Raw genomic sequence first — 18,218 nt, 5'->3', positions numbered from 1 at the left:
AAGGCAGCTGAGTTCTAGTCCTGGCATAAATATTTGTCTATGGCAGCTATGGTGATACCGTGGCTAGGGGTGCCCATGTACCCCAGTTCTGAGCATTGAACAGTGAGAATTCACTGAAAGTTCTCAGAGATGTGTTTGACATCCTGTGGAAGAAAGGAGCGCAGAGGAGAGCTTCCGGGGCACTCCTGATTGGCCTGCTAGTGAGAGGCAAGTTGGCAGTCAGCCAGTGACCACAGAAAGGAAGCTACCGTGGGACCCTGACACCGCGTAGGAGACCTGAAAGACCCAGAGGAAAGAGCCAAGTAGAGAAAAGGCACTGGAGAAAGAAAAGATTATAGACATAGCAAGGGATGTGTAGAGCTACCCTGGGGTGATGAGCGGAGGCTGCCATCGGCCAGGACTGTGTGCGCAGCCCTGTGGTTTATTGTCTGCATTCGCCCATCCCCAGTGGGGACTGGTTTCCCTGCTTGTCAGCTGACTCACTGTCAAGCATGGCAGGCTGGTTTTCTTTCTGTGTTGGAGAGGATTGGGTTTTTGTTTTGGGAAATCTGATCTCTTGAGCAAGAGTTTGGCCTGGAAGAATACAGGAAGAAGGGAAGACCCTAGCTTCCCTACAGTATCTGGGATTTCTCTCCTGTTGGGAAAACTGGGGAGGTAGCAGGTTGTGCCCCCTAGAGAGTGCCCCCCCACACACACACACACCCTGCTGGGTTGGATGCTGGCTACTTGGCTGAGAAGAAAGCTCAAAGCCTCATCACCCTGGGGTGATGAGCGGAGGCTGCCATCGGCCAGGACTGTGTGCGCAGCCCTGTGGTTAGCCTTTAGTAAGCCTATAAGAAGCAAGACCGCAGGGCTGGAGAGATGGCTCAGTGGTAAGAGCATTTGCTGCTCACAACTGCCTGTGTAATTCCAGTTCCTCGGGCTCCAACTGGCGCCCTCTTCGGGCTACTATGGGCACTGCAGGCACCTGGCGGTCCTACATGCAGAAAGGCACTCAACCACATAAAATTTAAAAGAAAAAAAAAGACACAGCCATTCTCTGCTGCTACCAAACAGTTACCCTCGAGGAAAGCCTGCAGCCATGGCACAAGGAGACTCAGGCAGCCCTTAAAACAGGCCAGAAGAAGAGAGCTGAGGTTTCTGGCCAGGAGCTACCAACAGCCAGGTGAGTGAAAGGACCCTCCTCGGAGGACAGCCTTCAGCTGGCAGCCGCTCCAGACCTTTACTTTAGGAGGGGCCCTGAGGCAAAACAGGCAGCTAAGACACCCCTCGCCTTCTGTCTCAGAAACCCAAGACATCTAGGAGTGGGACCAGCATGGATATCCATCAGCTGATGGAAGGATTGATGGATGGAGGAGATGCGGAAGGTACAGACTGTGGAAATCATTCAGCTGTGAAATAATATGAAATAGTGACATTTGCAGAGAAATGGATGAAGCTGGAAATCCTCGAATGAAGTAAATGAAGTAGAAGTAGAATAAACCAGGCTCAAAAGGACAAATAGGACCTGCGTTCTCTCACATGTGGGTCCTAGATTTTAATTCCTCTATGTGTGTGTATGTGTGTGTGTGTGTGTGTGTGTGAGAGAGAGAGAGAGAGAGAGAGAGAGGAGAGAGGAGAGAGAGAGCGCGCAGGAGGTAAGAGCCAGTGGGAGGGGCCAGGAAGAGGGCGGGGAGAGGAGGAGGAGCAAGAAGCGGCAATGGAATTTGTAAGCCAACATTGGGGTGGTGGTGGGGCACCAGTAAAATGTGTTTTGAGCCTTGCGTAGTTAAAGATGCCTTGAGCCCAGCTCTCTAGACAGAAGCAGGCAGATCTGTGAGTTCCAGGCCAGCCAGGGCTACACAGTAAGACCCAGTCTCAAACAAAACAGAAACAGAAAATCGAAGCTTTAAGGTCTGAAGGAGATAGCTCAGTCCATAAATTCCCTTGCCTTGTGTCTCAGTTACTGCCATATTGCTATGAGAAGACACCATGGCCAAATCAACTTATAAAAGAAAGCATTTAACTTCGGAGCTCACAGTTTCAGAGGGTGAGCTGATGACCGTCAAGGCAGAAAGCGTGGCTGCAGGCAGGCAGGCTGGCAGACATGGCGCTTGAGTGGCAGCGGGGAGCTTACATCTTATCCACAAGCAGCAGTGAGAGAGACAGAGACAGAGAGGGGAGAGAATGGGCCTGGCATGGACTTTTGAAACCTCAAACCCTATCCCACCCCCCGTGACACACCTAATCCAACAAGGCAATGCCCCCCAATCCTTCCCAAACAGTTCCACCAACTGCGGACCAAACATTCAAATATATGAGCATATCACTCAGTGCACCTTTGTAAGTGTGATGAACTCCATGATGACCTGAGTTCTATCCCTAGAACCCACATTTTCTTTTTTTTTTTTTTTTTTTTTTTTTGGTTTTTTGAGACAGGGTTTCTCTGTGTAGCCCTGGCTGTCCTGGAACTTACTTTGTAGACCAGGCTGGCCTCGAACTCAGAAATCCACCTGTCTCTGCCTCCCAAGTACTGGGATTAAAGGCGTGCGCCACCACTGCCCGGCTCGAACCCACATTTTCAAAACAAAACAAGAACCAAAAATCCAGACATGCTTGTAATGCAAGCATTGTAATACAGAGTGAGTTCCAGGACAGCCAAGGCTAAACAGTGAAACCCTTTGTCTCAAAAAAACAAAAACAGAAACAAAACAAACAAAAAAAGCCAAAAAGAGCTGGACAGTGGTGGCACAGGCCTCTAATCCCAGCACTTGGGAGGCAGAGGCAGGCAGATTTCTGAGTTTGAGGCCAGCCTGGTCTACAGAGTAAGTTCCAGGACAGCCAGGGCTACACAGAGAAACCCTGTCTCAAAAAAACAAACAAAAAAACCCAAACAAACAAAACAAAAACAAAAACAAAAAAACCAACCACTGGATGGATAGATGGTAGATAGATAGATAGATAGATAGATAGATAGTTTTTAAAAACTTTTTTGTTTGTTTTGTTTTGTTTTGTTTTGAGACAGGGTTTTTCTGTGCAACCCTGGCTGTCCTAGAACTCACTCTGTAGACCAGGCTGGCCTCAAACTCAGAGATCACCTGCCTCTGCCTCCCAAGCACTGGGATTAAAGGCCTGCGCCACCACCTAACTAGACAGATACTTTTTAAAATGTAGTTTTAGGCCAAGTATAATGGCACATTCCTTTATCATAGCACTTGCAAGATAAGCAGATCTCTGTGCGTATAAGGCCAGCCTGATCAGGACACTGGAGCTATATAATGAGACCCTGCCTCAAAAAACAAACAAGAAACAAATAAAGCAGTTTTAGGCCAACTCTGATGGTACACATCTTTAAGCTCAGCATTCAGGAAGCAGATGCAGGCAGTCTGTGTAGTTTGCGTGGAGATCTGCTGCCCTCTTCTGGAATCCTTCTGCACACACTCACACACACACTCACACATGCACACACACATGCATGCGCACACACCTACACATACACATGCTTACACACACATATTAAATATTGAAAAAAGTGAGAAATAAAATGTAAGGATTAGCCCCCAGCCACCTCCACCATCAGGCAGTCAGTACTTTGGCAGGGTGCCCAGTGGATCTCCGCATGTGGCTCACTTCCTGGAGCTATGTCCGTGGGACTCCTCACTTGGGCAACATCTGGGAAGGCAGATGTTTTCCCTGGGTCTGGGCTTCTCCGCATCCTGAACACAAGTGGGCGTCTCTGTGCACAAAGCCTAGCAAACGATAGTTAATGTGCAGAGTAAACAGGAGTTGCCCATTTGTATCAAGACAGAAGAGCCCTGAGCTGGTTGGTGCTCCATGCATGCTCAACCCTTCTGAGTCTCCCAAATGTATTTGCTCATTTAACTCTCAAGGTGATTCCGCAAGGTCTTCTAGTAATGTTTTAGAATGTAGAATGATCATTCTTTCTTTCTATTTTGTGCCAGCGCAGGTTGCACATGTGTGCCCCAGCAGTTCCCCTTTTGCCCTGTGGGTCCCAGGCATCAGTCAAGGGTTCTGTGGTACATTTCTGCAGAGATGAGATTTATTTTGACAACCATGTAACACTCTCATTGTGCAACCATGTAATAATTCCTTCTTCCTTTTATATCTTTTGTTTCTTTAAAAAAATATTTATTTATTTTATGTATATGAGTCCACTGTAACTGTCTTCAGACACACCAGAAGAGGGCATTGGATCCCATTAAAAATGGCTGTGAGCTACCATGTGGTTGCTGAGAATCAAACTCAAGACCTCCAGAAGATCAGTCGGTGCTCTTAACCGCTGAGCCATCTCTTCAGCCCTCCCTTTACATCTTTAATTATTATTGTGTGTATATGATGGGGGCACATGAGCCAGAGCAGATGTGTGGAGATCAGAGGACAACCTTGTGGAGTCATTTCTCTCCGCCCACCTTTATGTATAGTCCAGGGATTGAACTCAGGTCGTCAGGCCTGGCAGCAAGCACCTCAACTCTCCAACCCTCCCCCGAAGCCCATTCTTTACTGAAGTGCTCCTACATTCTTTTCTTAGACAGGATTTCCTGTCATTCAAACTGCCTTTGAATTCACTCGATATGGAGTCAATGATGACCTTGATTGAACTCCTCATCCTCCTGCCTCCACACGCCAGAGTCCTGGATTTACAAGTGTGTGCCATGGTTTTATATGGCGCAGGGGCTGGGAACTAGGATTTCACAGGTGCAAGGCAAATGCTGTAGCCAATGAGGGAGGACCCCAGCTCCTCTCCAGTTGTCTAGTTACTAACTGTTCACAAGGTCACATGGTGTTTTCTAACAGTTCTGTTGTCTGTGTGAGGTCTAACCCCTTCTACAAAGCGGGGGTGGGGTTGGAGTGGTGGCTGTCAGTTATTAAAGTCCGGCACCCAGGGAAAGACAGACCAGCGGAGACATAGCCCTCCGTCTCAGCACGGTGGAAGTTAGGGAACGCCAGGGCGTATCAATTCATTGTGAGTTTTTCTTTGCCCTGATTGGTGCTTGTTTCTTTGGGCAGTTTGGCAAACTTGAGTTTGGATTGTGAACACTTAGGTAAGAAGAATTCCCTGACCCCCACAGGAGAATGGGAACCCTCTCTCCCTTCCCTAGTCTATGGCCCACCCAGAGGAGCATGCTGGGATTGTCACTACGGGGCTTCTGAAGCCAGGCATAGAAAAGATGGGGTAAACCCATCTTTCTCGGCTTGCTGTTAGCCTATGGAGAATGTCAGATGTATTCCTCTATGACTCGCCATCATATTCCTTTGAAACAAGTTCTCTTACTGAACCCAAAACTCTGTTTTGCCTAGGCCAGTAAATTCCAGGATCTGCCTGTCTCCATCCCCCCAAGCCCCCTCCCCCAATGACCTGGATTACAGAAACACAGGCCACTGCAGGGGGTTTACAATGGACCCTGAACCCAGGTCCTCTTGCAAAGCCCTTTAACCCACAAGGAATCATCCAGGCCTCCTCCCCATCCCCACCCCTGTCCAATATCTTTGGTCAGCTAAAGATGCTATTATCCCCTTTACCTTCCACGCTGCTTCCAAGGGGAGACGGGGAGGAGGCAGAGAGCCTGGTACTGGCTGCAGTAGACCGGAACTGAATCCCTGTGGGGTTGCTTGTCTCCACAGGAGGCATGAAGCATCACAGCTGGTGTGGGTTGACAGCCAGGATGGGCACAGTGTTGTCAGGGGTCTTCTCCATCATGGCTACCCACATGCACCTCATCTTTGAAAGGAAACATCTTGGGAACGGCAACTGCACGGAGAACTTCCAGGCTCAGGGCCTCAACATACTGAGGTACTTCTTCATCTGCTGGAGCTTCCAAATCGTCCTCTTCACGTCCATCATCACCATGATAGCCAGCTGCTTCCTCCTGTACTCTGTGTATGCCCAGATATACGAGGGCCTCATGAGCTACGTCATCTGGATCATCATCTATGAGTCCACCAGCCTGACCGTCCAGACCCTCACCGACGAGTTCAGTGTGGCCCTGGTCAGAGCCATGCGATGGTTCGGCTGGGTGTCCCGTGCCTCCCTACACTGCTTCTGGCTATATTTTGTTGTCACACACGCCCAGATCATCTACCAGAGCAAAAAACAGGGCAACATACTCACTTACCATAGACGTATCTCTTTGGGAAGCGGAGACCGTCCACGGCGGAAATCAAAGATTATACACTTTGTCCAGCACCACAGTGAATAACGGTGGCCATTTTCCATCCCTGGAGATTCTCAGGGTAGTCCTGGTCCTCCACAATGCATCTCTCCTTTTGGGGGGAAGGATTGCTTTGGGTATGCTATATCCTCTTTAGCCTCAACCCCTAGCTATGTCTTCTGTTATAGATCTGACAAGTGAAACAATAAAAAGAAAAAAAAAAAGAAAACATTCTTTAGTTTCTCTCGAGTTTCACCACCAAGACACATAGGTAGTTTGTCAAGAAATGGCCAAAGGGACTAGAGAGATAACTGTAGTGAAGAGTTATCCAGTTATCTTGCTGCCTGGGTTTGGTTCCCAGCACCTACACAGAAGCTTACAACTGTCTGTAACTCCGGTTCTAGGGGTTCCAATGCCCTCTTGTGGACTATACAGGCACTACACACATACAGTGCACACACATAGATACAGGCATCCAGTCACTGTTTTAAGTCACTGTTCTATTGCTGTGAAGAGACATCATGACCAAAGCAAGGCTTACAAACAAAACAAAACAAAACAAAACAAAACAAAACAAAACAACTGCATTTATTTACTTAGAAGGTTTGCTTACTAGACTTGTAGAGATTTAATCCACTATCATCAGAGCAGGGAGTACTGATGCACCCAGAGTACTGGGAGCTTTACCTCCTAATCCAAAGGCAGCAGGGAGAGAGAGATGCTGGCTTGGCATGGCCAACCCCCAGAGACACATTTCCTCCAACAAAGCCACACCTCCTAATCCCTCTAATTCTTTCAAACAGTTCCATTTCCTTGTGACCAAACATCCAAATATATGAGCCTATGGGGGCCATTCTTACTCCACCACCACACAGATATACAAGGAAAATAAATCTTTTTTTAAAAGTGGGGCTGGAGAGATGGCTCAGCAGTTAAGAGCACTGTCTGCTCTTCTGGAGGTCCTGAGTTCAATTCCCAGCAACCACATGGTGGCTCACAACCATCTGTAATGAGATCTAACGCCCTCTTCTGGTGTGTCTGGAGACAGCTATAGTGTACAGTGTACTTACATATAGTAATAAATAAATCTTTTAAAAAAAAATAAAGTGTCCACCCAGGGCTGTGGCCTTTAATCCCAGCACACAATAGGCAGAGGCAGGCAGATCCCCGAATTCAAACCAGCCTGGTCTACAGAGCAAGTTCCAGGACAGCCAGGGCTACACAGAGAATCCATTGCTTGAAAAACAAAAACAAAAAGTGTCAAAGGTACTTACCTAATCAAAAGGAGTCGGCTACACTTGTTGCTATGCTATACACTGTGAATCATAGTTCAGTGGCTAAAGGAACTTGCTATGAAGCCCAAGGGCCTGAGTCCAGTCCTTCATGGTGCAATGAGAGAAGAGACTCCCATAAATTTGTCCTCTGACTTTCTGTCCCCAACAGATACATGAACGCACACACACACCCACACTCATAAAAAGATAAATAAAGAATGACTAGAGAGGTGGTTTACTGGTTCAGAGTTTGATTCTCAGCACCAGCACCCACCCCAGGCACCTGTTCCAGTAGGGTCTAGCATTCCTGCAGTCATTGCAAACATGCATGCATATATACATACACAGACGCACACATACACAGAGATAAAAATAATAATTTTTGTCTGGAGACAGGGTCTCATCAAGCAGCCTTGGCTGGCTTGGAAATAAACCACTACATAGACCAGGTTGTCCTAAACTCACAGAGATTCCCCTGCCTCTGCCTTAAATGCTGAGATAAAAAGGAGTGGACCAAATATTTTTTTTAAAAGAAGGAAGCACAAAGCTAAGCCAGGTGTGGCAGCTATCTTTGGAGACATTATCAAGGTCGAGTGTATAGGCAGCAAAAGAATTTACCAGATTCTAGGACAGAGACAGAGAATGTATTGAATTTATGGCTATAAAAGGCACAACAGACATGTTCGCAGAGAGGGGATTGCTCTGCTGGGAAGAGAGGTAGGCTTTTTTTTGATGGCTGTTTCTGGGTGGACAGGCTGGGTGAGGCGTCTACCTGCATGAATCTGCCCACTTTTTTTGCTTTGCAGAGATATAGATTTTACAGTGTGACTCCCTTCTTTTTGGACTGGCTACGTGTGCCTGATGTCATGAGTCACTACAGTCAGACCATAGATCTTCTGGGCCTGTTTTCTTAAGGTAGGCAGTTCCCCACAGTAGTGTCCCGGCACCTCTTGGTTTTTTCTTTTTGTTTGTTTGTTTGTTTGTTTGTTTGTTTTCAGGCACGGTTTCTCTACCTAGCCCTGGCTGTCCTGGAACTCACTCTGTAGACCAGGTTGGCCTTGAACTCAGACATCCTTCAGCCTCTGCCTTTTGGGATTAAAGGCGTGCACCACCACTGCCCAGTGTCCTAGTGCCTCCTAAAAGTCCCAACCATCCTCTACACCATCACAATGATAAATAAATTTAGCATTAATTTCAGAAGGCACAAGCGTGCAGACACAATACAGTCCATATGTATTGTCTCAGTCAGGGTTTGTATTGCTGCAATGAAACACCATGATCAAAGCAGCCTGGGAGGAAAGGGTTTGTTTGGCTTCCACTTCCACATCACTGTTCATCATCAAAGGAAGTCAGGACAGGAACTCAAATAGAGCAGGAACCTAGAAGCTGATGCAGAAGCCATTGAGGGGTGCTGCTTGTTCCAGCCTGCTTTCTTATAGAACCCAGGACCACCAGCCCAGGGATGGCACTACCTACACTGGGCTGGGTCCTCCCCCACCTATAACTAATTAAGAAAACGCCCTGCAGGTTTGCCTACAGCTCAGTCTTATGGAGGCATTTTCTCAACTGAGGATCCCTCCTCTCCGGTGACCCTATCTTGTGTCAAGTTCACATAAAACTAACCAGTACATACAAGCTGTAGAACTGGCTGGAAATTTGGGGGTGGGAGTGAGGTAGTACTAAGGATTGAACTCAAAGCTTCATACACGCTAGGCACGTTTTACTTCACTGGGTATGTTCGCAGTAAAAATTTCATCTTCCTGGGGTCGAGTCTTCTGAGCCATGGATGTGGGATCCTCTCTGCAAGTCTAAGTTTTCGATTACATCAGGTCTTTTGTGCCTTTTATCGGCGTGTGTGTGAGTGCATGTGTGTGTGTGTACATGCATGTGCACATGTGTACACATGTGTGCATGTGCAGTGTGTGTGAGTTTGTGTGTGCATCTGTGTGTTTATGTGTGTGTGCATATGTGCATATGTGCATGTGTGTGCGCCTGTGCATTTGTGAGTGTGTGTGTGCATGGATGTGCGTGCATATGCATGTGCTTGTGTGTGTTAGAAGCTGAATGAAGACTGAGGAACCCTCTGTTGAGACTGGTTAATTCTCTGGGCTACCATGGGTCAAACCTAGGAAAAGCACACATGTTGTACGCGTGTGTTCCCTGACTAGGGAGATGACCTGTACTCTTCACGTCGGCCAGTCCAGTCAGAAGTAGCTGAAAGACCTCTGTGTCCATCTCTGACCTCATCTTTGCTAGTTACTGACTTAGCCTGTCTGCCAACTGTCAGTCGCTTGGCCAGGGTCACAGCCCCCTGAGTTTGCAGGTGTCCATTTGCTGTTCTTGTCCTCACACTTAATTTACAGGATATACCTGTGGCTTTTACTTTGGCAGAGTTAGTGCCACCTCAGTCTTTCTTGATCATCTCATAGTTACCTCCTTGTCTAAGTAGTTGCTTATATTAGAAGCCATACTTAAAGCTAAGAATGCAATTGTTGCCAGGTGATGGTGGCACACACCTTTAATCGCAGAACTTAGGAGAGAAACCCTGTCTCAGAAAAATAGCTAAAGTATGCAACTGTGGGCTGGTGAGATGGCTCAGTGGGTAAGAGCACCCGACTGCTCTTCCGAAGGTCCGAAGTTCAAATCCCAGCAACCACATGGTGGCTCACAACCACCCGTAATGAGATCTGATGCCCTCTTCTGGTACGTCTGAAGACAGCTACAGCGTACTTACATATAATAAATAAATAAATCTAAAAAAAAAAAAAGTATGCAATTGTTAGCTGTTTCTGAATCAAGAATATATGCTATGCAGTGCTCAAGGAGACCAGAAGGGGGTGTCAGGTCCCCTGGAGCCAGAGCTGGTAGTAATGAACCATCCAACATGAATGGTGGGATTCAAAACAAGTCCTTGGTAAGAGCCCCAAGCACTCTTAAATGATGAGCAATCTCTACAGTCCCTTCCTCCCTCCTCCCCACTCCTTCCTTTCTTTCGGTCCTCCTTCTCTTCCTCCCTCCCTTCCTCCCTCCTTCCCTCCTTCCCTCTTTTCCTCACACTGTTTGTCTTTGTTTGTTTGGTTTTTTTGGTTTTTGGTTTTTCGAGACAGGGTTTCTCTGTGTAGCCCTGGCTCTGTCCTGGAACTCACTCTGTAGACCAGGCTGGCCTCGAACTCAGAAATCCTCTTGCCTTTGCCTCCCGAGTGCTGGGATTAAAGGCGTATGCCACCACGCCTAGCCAATGTTTGTCTTTGATTGGCATGCAGTCATCTTACAGAATCATGAGTTCACTGGAGACATTTCATTCCAGTGTATCATGTCCTTCGATGCAGAACACTAGATGAGGATCATGAGGATCAGAGTTTGTATCCCAGCTCACAGGTGACAAGCCAGGTATCCCCTCAAATACAAAGAACCCTAGCTCCTGTGGAGCTACTGGAGACAGAAGCACCACTAGGGCTTGCCGCCCTCCAACCTAGCTAAGGAAATGTGAGCTCCAGAATCAGAAAGAGGTTTTTGTCTCAGAGGAAAAGCTAGAGAGGAAGAGACTAAATGCCCTCTTCCAGCCGCCACGTGCAAATGAACAGGCACATGGCATAAGACACAGGGAAAAAGGGAGAGAAAGACAGACTGACAGACCGACAGACAGAGACATAGGCACATAGGTGGACAGAGACTGAGATAAAGAGTTGGGGTGACCCACATGTACCCAAATGCACACACACACACAATTATGAATAATAAAAAATACATAAGAAAGACTGACTTGGGACTGGAAAGATGTCTCCCTTATTAATAACATTGGCTGCTCTTCCAGAGGACCCAGGTTCAATTCCCATCACCCACATGGCAGCTCACAACTCCCTGTAACTCCTGTTCAAAGGGAGACATACATGCAGGCCCCCAACACACCCACAGTTAGAAATAAAATAATTTTTTGAGGTGCTAGAGAGATGGCTCAGTGGTTAAGAGCACTGACTGTTCTTCCAGAGGTCCTGAGTTCAATTCCCAGCAACCACATGGTGGCTCACAACCATCTGTGATGGGATCCGATGCCCTTTCCTGGCCTGCAGGCGTCTAAGCAGACAAGAGTATCAGACCGCTAGGCTGTTAAGCGCGTTGGCTGACCGGCTCTTCTAGTCAGGTTCAGTTCCCAGCACCAACATGGCAGCCCATAACTGTCTGTGACTCCAGTTTCAGGGCATCCAACACGCAGTCAAAACACTAATGAACATAAAATAAGAATAAATTATACATATTTTTTAAAAAGTTGTAACTCGAATAACAGTGTAGTGAAGTGTATACCAGGCTCCCATCCAGTAGTTAACAGGGTCTGGTGTATCCCAGACCAGCCTCCAAGCTGCCTATAGAATGCCTATAGAATGCCTATAGAATGTTCTCCCTGTGTCTGCTTAGTAGATGCTGATTACCAGTTGGAGCTGCCACACCAGGTGTATGCAGTGCTGGGGACAGAGCCTACACCTCCTAATCCTTTCCAAACAGTTCCACCAACTAGGGACCAACTCTTCACACATATGAGCCTAGGGGGGCCATTCTCACACCACATATGGCCTCCTTGGATCAGGCATGTCAGGGCCACAGGCTTTGTGCTTTCAAAAACAGACGCCATTTCCATTTAACTCTCTCTGCCTCCCGCTTGTGGATTCATGTGTGAGCCTTCCTGCCTGCAGATGTGGGCCCTGACAGGGTGGTCCTAGACTCAGTCTCTAATACCATAATCACCAGATCCTCCATTAAATGGAGGTAAGATCATGGGTGCCAAGACCCTAACTTTGCTCCTTAGCAAGCTACGTGCTCCTAACTGATGAGACCCTGTTATTTGGGGGGGAGGGGTGTTTTGAGGCAGGGTCTCCTGTAAGTCAGGCTGGGAATGACCTTGAACTCCTGATCTTCCTGCCTACAAAGAACCATTCATCACCTTACAGTGACAACTGGGACTGAGACTGGGAGTTGCAAGCTAAACAACCCCGGGGTTTCCCAACAACGTGGTTCCAGCCACTCAGGTTAGACCATGGCTCAGACTCTTGAGCCACGCCCTTTCTTAAGCCACGCCCTTTCCACGTGATTTGGGGTCACCTTCTTGAGCTACTAGCTCTGCCCATTCTCCTACTTATCCCTTCAGGACCTTCCCTGGTTGAGTCCGGTCTAAAATGAATTCCAGGATGATATCGATCACGGTGGGCATCTTCTCCATGCTGAACACCATCCAGTTCTTCATCTTCGAGCTGAACCAGATGACACACATCGGCTTCGAGGATAAATACAGCATCTACTTGGACACAGAATCCGACGTGGCTTCCTGGGTCGTGGTCTACAGGCATAACATCAGCACAGGACTGTCCATCGCCACCATCATGGTCAGCTGCTTTTTCCTCTTCTGCCTCGACAAGAACATGTTCATCGGACTGCTAATCTATACCGTCTGGATCACTGTCTACGAGCTGCTCAGCTTCATCATGGTCCTGCTCATCCACGGCACCATCAAGGAGCAGTTCAAGGAGCTGGGCTATCTGTACCTGCTCCTGCAGATCTCACGCATGCTCCTGCACTTCGCCGCCCTGCCCTTCGTGGTCAAGCACGGCTACACGCTCTACAGGGACCCCAAGATCATGAGCTTAGCTGGCCGCCGCAAGCGTTCCTCCATCAGCACCGTGGACTCATGGCCCCCGGTCGGGCTGGGGTCATTATACCGCAAAACAAACTGAACCACCACTGGGATGGTGCACACCCGAGGTCTGCTCAACAGCTTGTCTTCTCAGGGGGTATTGTTGTTGTTGTTGTTGTTGTTGTTGTTGTTGTTTTGTTTTGTTTTTGTTGGTTTTTTCGAGACAGAGTTTCTCTCTATAGCCCTGGCCGTCCTGGAATTCACTCTGTAGACCAGGCTGTCCTCGAACTCAGAAATCCACCTGCCTCTGCCTCCCAAGTACTGGGATTAAAGGCCTGTGTCACCACGCCCGGCTTTCTGGGGGAGGGTGGAGGTGTTGAGTTATATGCAGCCTGTTATAGTATTGTTTACCTAATGAGAGAGGGGGAGGGGGAGAAAGAGGAAGAGAGAGAGAGAGAGAACCTTTTACGTTGACTATCTTTGTTGGTGCCTATTTTTAACATTTTTTAAAAAATATTCGGGGCTGGAGAGATGGCTCAGCAGTTAAGTGCACTGACTGCTCTTCTGAAGGTCCTGAGTTCAAATTCCAGCAACCACATGGTGGCTCACAACCATCTGTAACAAGATCTGATACCCTCTTCTGGAGTGTCTGAAGATAACTACAGTGTACTTACATATAATAAATAAATAATATATATTTTTTTCTTTTTTCTTTTTTTTTTTTTTTTTGTCCCTCCCTCACCTTCTCCCATCTCTACCTCTGTCTTACTAAGATTAAAAGCCTGTAAGTGACATTGGTGGTTCAGTGGTAGAATTCTCGACTGTGGGCCTGGAGAGATGACTCAGCAGTTAAGAGCACTGACTGCTCTTCCAGAGGTCCTGAGTTCACTTCCCAGCAACCACATGGTGGCCACAACCATCTGTAATGGGATCCGATGCCCTCTTCTGGTGTGTCTGAAGACATCGACAGTGTACTCAAATACATGAGATAAATAAATCTAAATAGATAAATAAATAATTATCGCCTGCCACCTGGGAGGCCCAGGTTCGATTCCCAGCCAATGCACTTCCTAAACACATGTGCTGCCACACCCTTCTTTTTTAAGTGAGCATGATTCCGTACATGTCAGTATAGACATCTAGAGGTCAAGGCATAGGATCCCCACTGAAGCTGGCCTTACAGATGGTTGTGAGCCACCCTATGTAGGTACCAGGAACTGAACCTGGGTCCTCTGCAAGAGTAGCAAGTTCTCTTAACCACTGAGCCCTCTCTCCAGCCCTATCTCTGTTGCTTTTAATAATGTATATGCAGTCATGTCTGCAAGTCCTGGCTCCCGAGGAGGCCAGAGACCCCAGATCCTCTGGGCGTGAAGGTAGACAGTCCTTAACTGCCCGCCACGGGTGCTAGGTACCAACACTGGGTCTCTGGAAGAGCAGCTTGCTCTCTCACCCTCTGGCCCGCCCTTTCCCCTCTATGGTCCGTTCATTTTGAACTTGGTGCTGTTTATGTGACAGTGCACACTCATGCACGTGAGTGCAGACCGCGGGGCCATGTGTGTGGAGGTTGGTCCTCAGCTTCTGCCTGTAGGTCTTTGCTGCAGTTGCATCACCAAGTGAACTGGCCCACGGCTTCCAGGATTCTCCTGTCTCTGCCCCACCACCTCCATCTTGCCATGAGAGTGCTGGGATCTCAGCCGATATTACAGATGTGTGCCACAGGCTACAGGCCTGGCTTCTACTCAGGTTCTGTGGACCCAGACACAGGTCTGCAAGCTTTTGAGGCCAGCCCTTCACCTACTCTGCCATTTCCCAGGCCTTGTCTCCTCTATTTTTTTTTAATTTTTTTCTTCTTTATTAGATATTTTATTTATTTACATTTCAAATGTCATCTCCTTTCCTGGTTTCCCCCATCACCTCCCCTGTTCACCAACCCACCCACTCTTGCTTCCCTGACCTGACATTCCCCTACATTGGAGCATCGAGTCTTCACAAGGTTTTTTTGTTTGGTTGGTTGGTTTTTGGTTTTTTTCTAGACAGGGTTTCTCTGTGTATCTACCATCTCTACCTCTGTCTGTCCTGGAACTCACTCTGTAGCCCAGGCTGGCCTCGAACTCAGAAATCTGCCTGCCTCTGCCTCCCGAGTGCTAAAGGCTCAGACTTAGGGTTCTATTCATGCTGGAAAAACACTCAACTTAGTGTTTTTCTAAAAGTCATTTATCAACAAACAAATAAACAAACAAATGCTGGTTGAATTGGGATATCACTATGTAGCCCCAGCTAGCCTGAAACTTATGTAGACCAGGCTGTCCGGGAACTTACAAAAATCTACCTACTTCTGCCTCCTGAGTGCTGGGACTGAAGGCATGTGCCACCTCAACCTGCTTTAAAAAGTTATCTCTATTTTTTTTTAAATCGTGTGCACTCGGGTTTGAACACATGAGTCCAGGTTCCCAGGAAGGCCAGAAGAGGCTGTTGGAGTCCCTGGAGCTGAGTTCTGGGTGGTTGTGAAACACCAGGGTTAGGTGCAGGGAACCAAATTTGGTTTCTGTAAGAACAATGTGTGCTCTTAGCCAGTGAGCCATCTCTCCAGGCCTCCAAGGAAAGAGTATGTAAAAGCTCACTGCTGAGAGCTGGTGTGCACCTATCATCAGCAAGGAACCACTCCTGTGGCCTGTGTTTCACACCCAAGTGTAATGTTATAGTCTTATACCCACTGTCCTTACAGGTCGGCCTTGCATGCAGTGCTACAGAGTACTAGAGGAAGTGACATGGCCAGGCCACATATAAAAGCAGGACTTAGGTCACACTGGCTGAGCTCCTGAAGAAGCAGCAGCATGTCCTATCTAGTACCTTCCATATTTTTTTAAAGATTTATTTATTTCATTTATATGAGTACATTGTTGCTGTCTTCAGACATACCAGAAGAGGGCATCACATCAGATCCCATTCCAGATAGCTGTGAGCCACCATGTGGTTGCTGGGAATTGAACTCAGGACCTCTGGAAGAGCGGTCAGTATTCTCAACCACTGAGCCATCTCTCCAGCCCCATATATTTTATTTTATTTTTTTAAAGATTTATTTATTTAGGGCTGGCAAGATGGCTCAGTGGTTGAGAGTACTGACCGCTCTCCCAGAGGTCCTGAGTTCAATTCCCAGCAACCACATGGTGGCTCACAACCATCCGTAATGAAATCTGATGCCCTCTTCTGGAATATCTGAGGACAGCTACAGTGTACTTACATATAATAAATAAATAATTTTTTTTTGAGACAGGGTTTCTCTGTGTAGTCCTGGCTGTCCTGGAACTCACTCCGTAGCCCAGGCTGGCCTCGAACACAGAAATCCGCCTGCCTCTGCCTCCCGAGTGCTGGGATTAAAGGCGTGTGCCACCACTGCCCGGCTAAATAAATTTTTTTTAATTATTTATTTATTATATATACAGCATCCTGCCTGCATGTAAGCCTGCAGGCCAGAAGAAGGCCTCAGATCTCATTACAGATGGTTGTGAGCCACCATGTTGCGGCTGGGAATTGAACTCAGAACCTCTGGAAAACCAGTTAGTGCTCTTAACCACTGAGCCATCTCTCCAACCCTTCTATACACTTCTTGGTTTTTTTTGTTTTGTTTTGGTTTTTTTTTTTGTTTGTTTGTTTTTTGTTTTTTTCGAGACAGGGTTTCTCTGTATAGCCCTGGCTGTCCTGGAGCTCACTTTGTAGACCAGGCTGGCCTCGAACTCAGAAATCCTCCTGCCTCTGCCTCCCGAGTGCTGGGATTAAAGGCGTGGGCCACCACGCCCGGCTTTCTATACACTTCTTAACTCCTAATATGCAGCAGCCTCAATGGAGAGTGGGATAGTAGGGTTACCTTATATCCTATCTAGTACCTTTAAACCTTGTCTCAGAAAACTACGTACATAAACAAATGAACAAATAAGTAGCCTTCTAAACATTGGCATGGTGGTGGTGTGGGCCTGGAAACTGTGTTTGGTGATTGGAGGTATGGGATCAGGAGTTCAAACTCTTCCCCATCTGTATGTTCATGTTTCGGGCTAGCCTGGGCTGCTTGAGACCATATGCTGTGTAGGAACAACAAAACAAAAGTGTTTGAAGCCAGATACGGTGGGGTTCACGTTCTGTCTCGGCACTGTCTCGGCACTGGGAGGCTGAGGAAGTCCAATGTCTGTGCGTTAGAAGATAACCTTGTCTACAGAAAGAGTCCTAGTCTACATTAGACCTATAAGACCGTGTCTCAAAAAATAAAGTGAAGTAAAAGAAGTGTCTGGGAGTGGAGATCTGTTCGTCCCCGTGGGGCTGTGCATGGGGGCCAGAGGCAGATGTCAGATGTCCATGATCACTCTTCTTTATCCCCTCAAGATGGTCTCTCCTACACCAGACTGGAGTTTGCTATTGCCTGGCTACACTGCCTAAGCTGTCTAAAAACCTCAGAAATCCTCCGGCCTCAGTACCGGGATTCCAGGTGCACACCATGCTCCAGACTGGCTTCTGTGATCTGAACTCAGGGTCACATGCTTTGGCAGCTCTTACCCACCGAGCCATTCTCCCCAACACTATTCGTTTGAATCACATTCCTCCCAGCCCTGAACACTCCTCCTACTGTGTACTCACCGAATTCAGAATAGCGAGCAGTCTAACTCCTTTTCCCAATAAACTGCGAGAAATTCATTTGGACCTGGGGCAGTTCTTCAAATGACCACTAGGTGGCAATCGGCGACAAGTTTCCAGTTAGCACTGCCGGCCAAAACAAGATTCTACAAACAGTATTGAAACCTACAACAGGATTTAATCCCTGCCCCGGTGTCTTCAGCCCAGTCACAGCAGAAGTGAGGAGGCTGGAAACCAGAAATAAACTCGATTAAGAGAAACTTGAGCCGGGCCAGGTGTAAGCGGGTCATTCCACCAGCTGACGACCCTAAGGCAGGAGGGTCAAAAAGTTCCAGGCCTACCGGAATTCGAACTCCAGCAATTTGGTGAGACTGTATAACAAAATAAAAAGCAAAAAGATGGCTGGGCCCGAAAGCACAAAAGATGGCTCCTCAGATTAAAAGTGTTTGCTGCAGGGTCCAGGCAGCCTGAGTTCAACCCTGGAAACCTCATCCTAAAGCTGTCCTTTGACATGTACACACAGGCACACACGCACACACACACACACAC

The 18,218-nt window shown here is 47.5% G+C and overlaps 1 protein-coding gene across 7 annotated transcripts in view; it reads left to right on the top strand.

The window, feature by feature from the left end:
- Tmem217 (transmembrane protein 217) overlaps nt 1-13,239 on the top strand; it is a 30,648-nt gene extending 17,409 nt beyond the window's left edge. For 2 of the 7 annotated variants that reach the window (XM_011246609.3, XM_011246607.3), the window contains one exon: nt 12,564-13,239. In XM_011246609.3, the coding sequence (XP_011244911.1) occupies nt 12,592-13,146 (555 nt within the window). In that variant the 5' untranslated portion in view covers nt 12,564-12,591 and the 3' untranslated portion in view covers nt 13,147-13,239. Of the gene's footprint in view, nt 1-5,622; nt 6,381-12,563 lie in introns of those variants that run through there. The other 5 variants (NM_001162902.1, NM_001162901.1, XM_011246610.3 and 2 more) reach the window with 4 other exon arrangements.
- Nucleotides 13,240-18,218: the final 4,979 nt, after the last annotated feature.

Source organism: Mus musculus, chromosome 17 (assembly GCF_000001635.26).
Source record: "Mus musculus strain C57BL/6J chromosome 17, GRCm38.p6 C57BL/6J".
NCBI lineage: Eukaryota > Metazoa > Chordata > Mammalia > Rodentia > Muridae > Mus > Mus musculus.
This window is presented reverse-complemented; position numbering and strand designations above follow the sequence as displayed.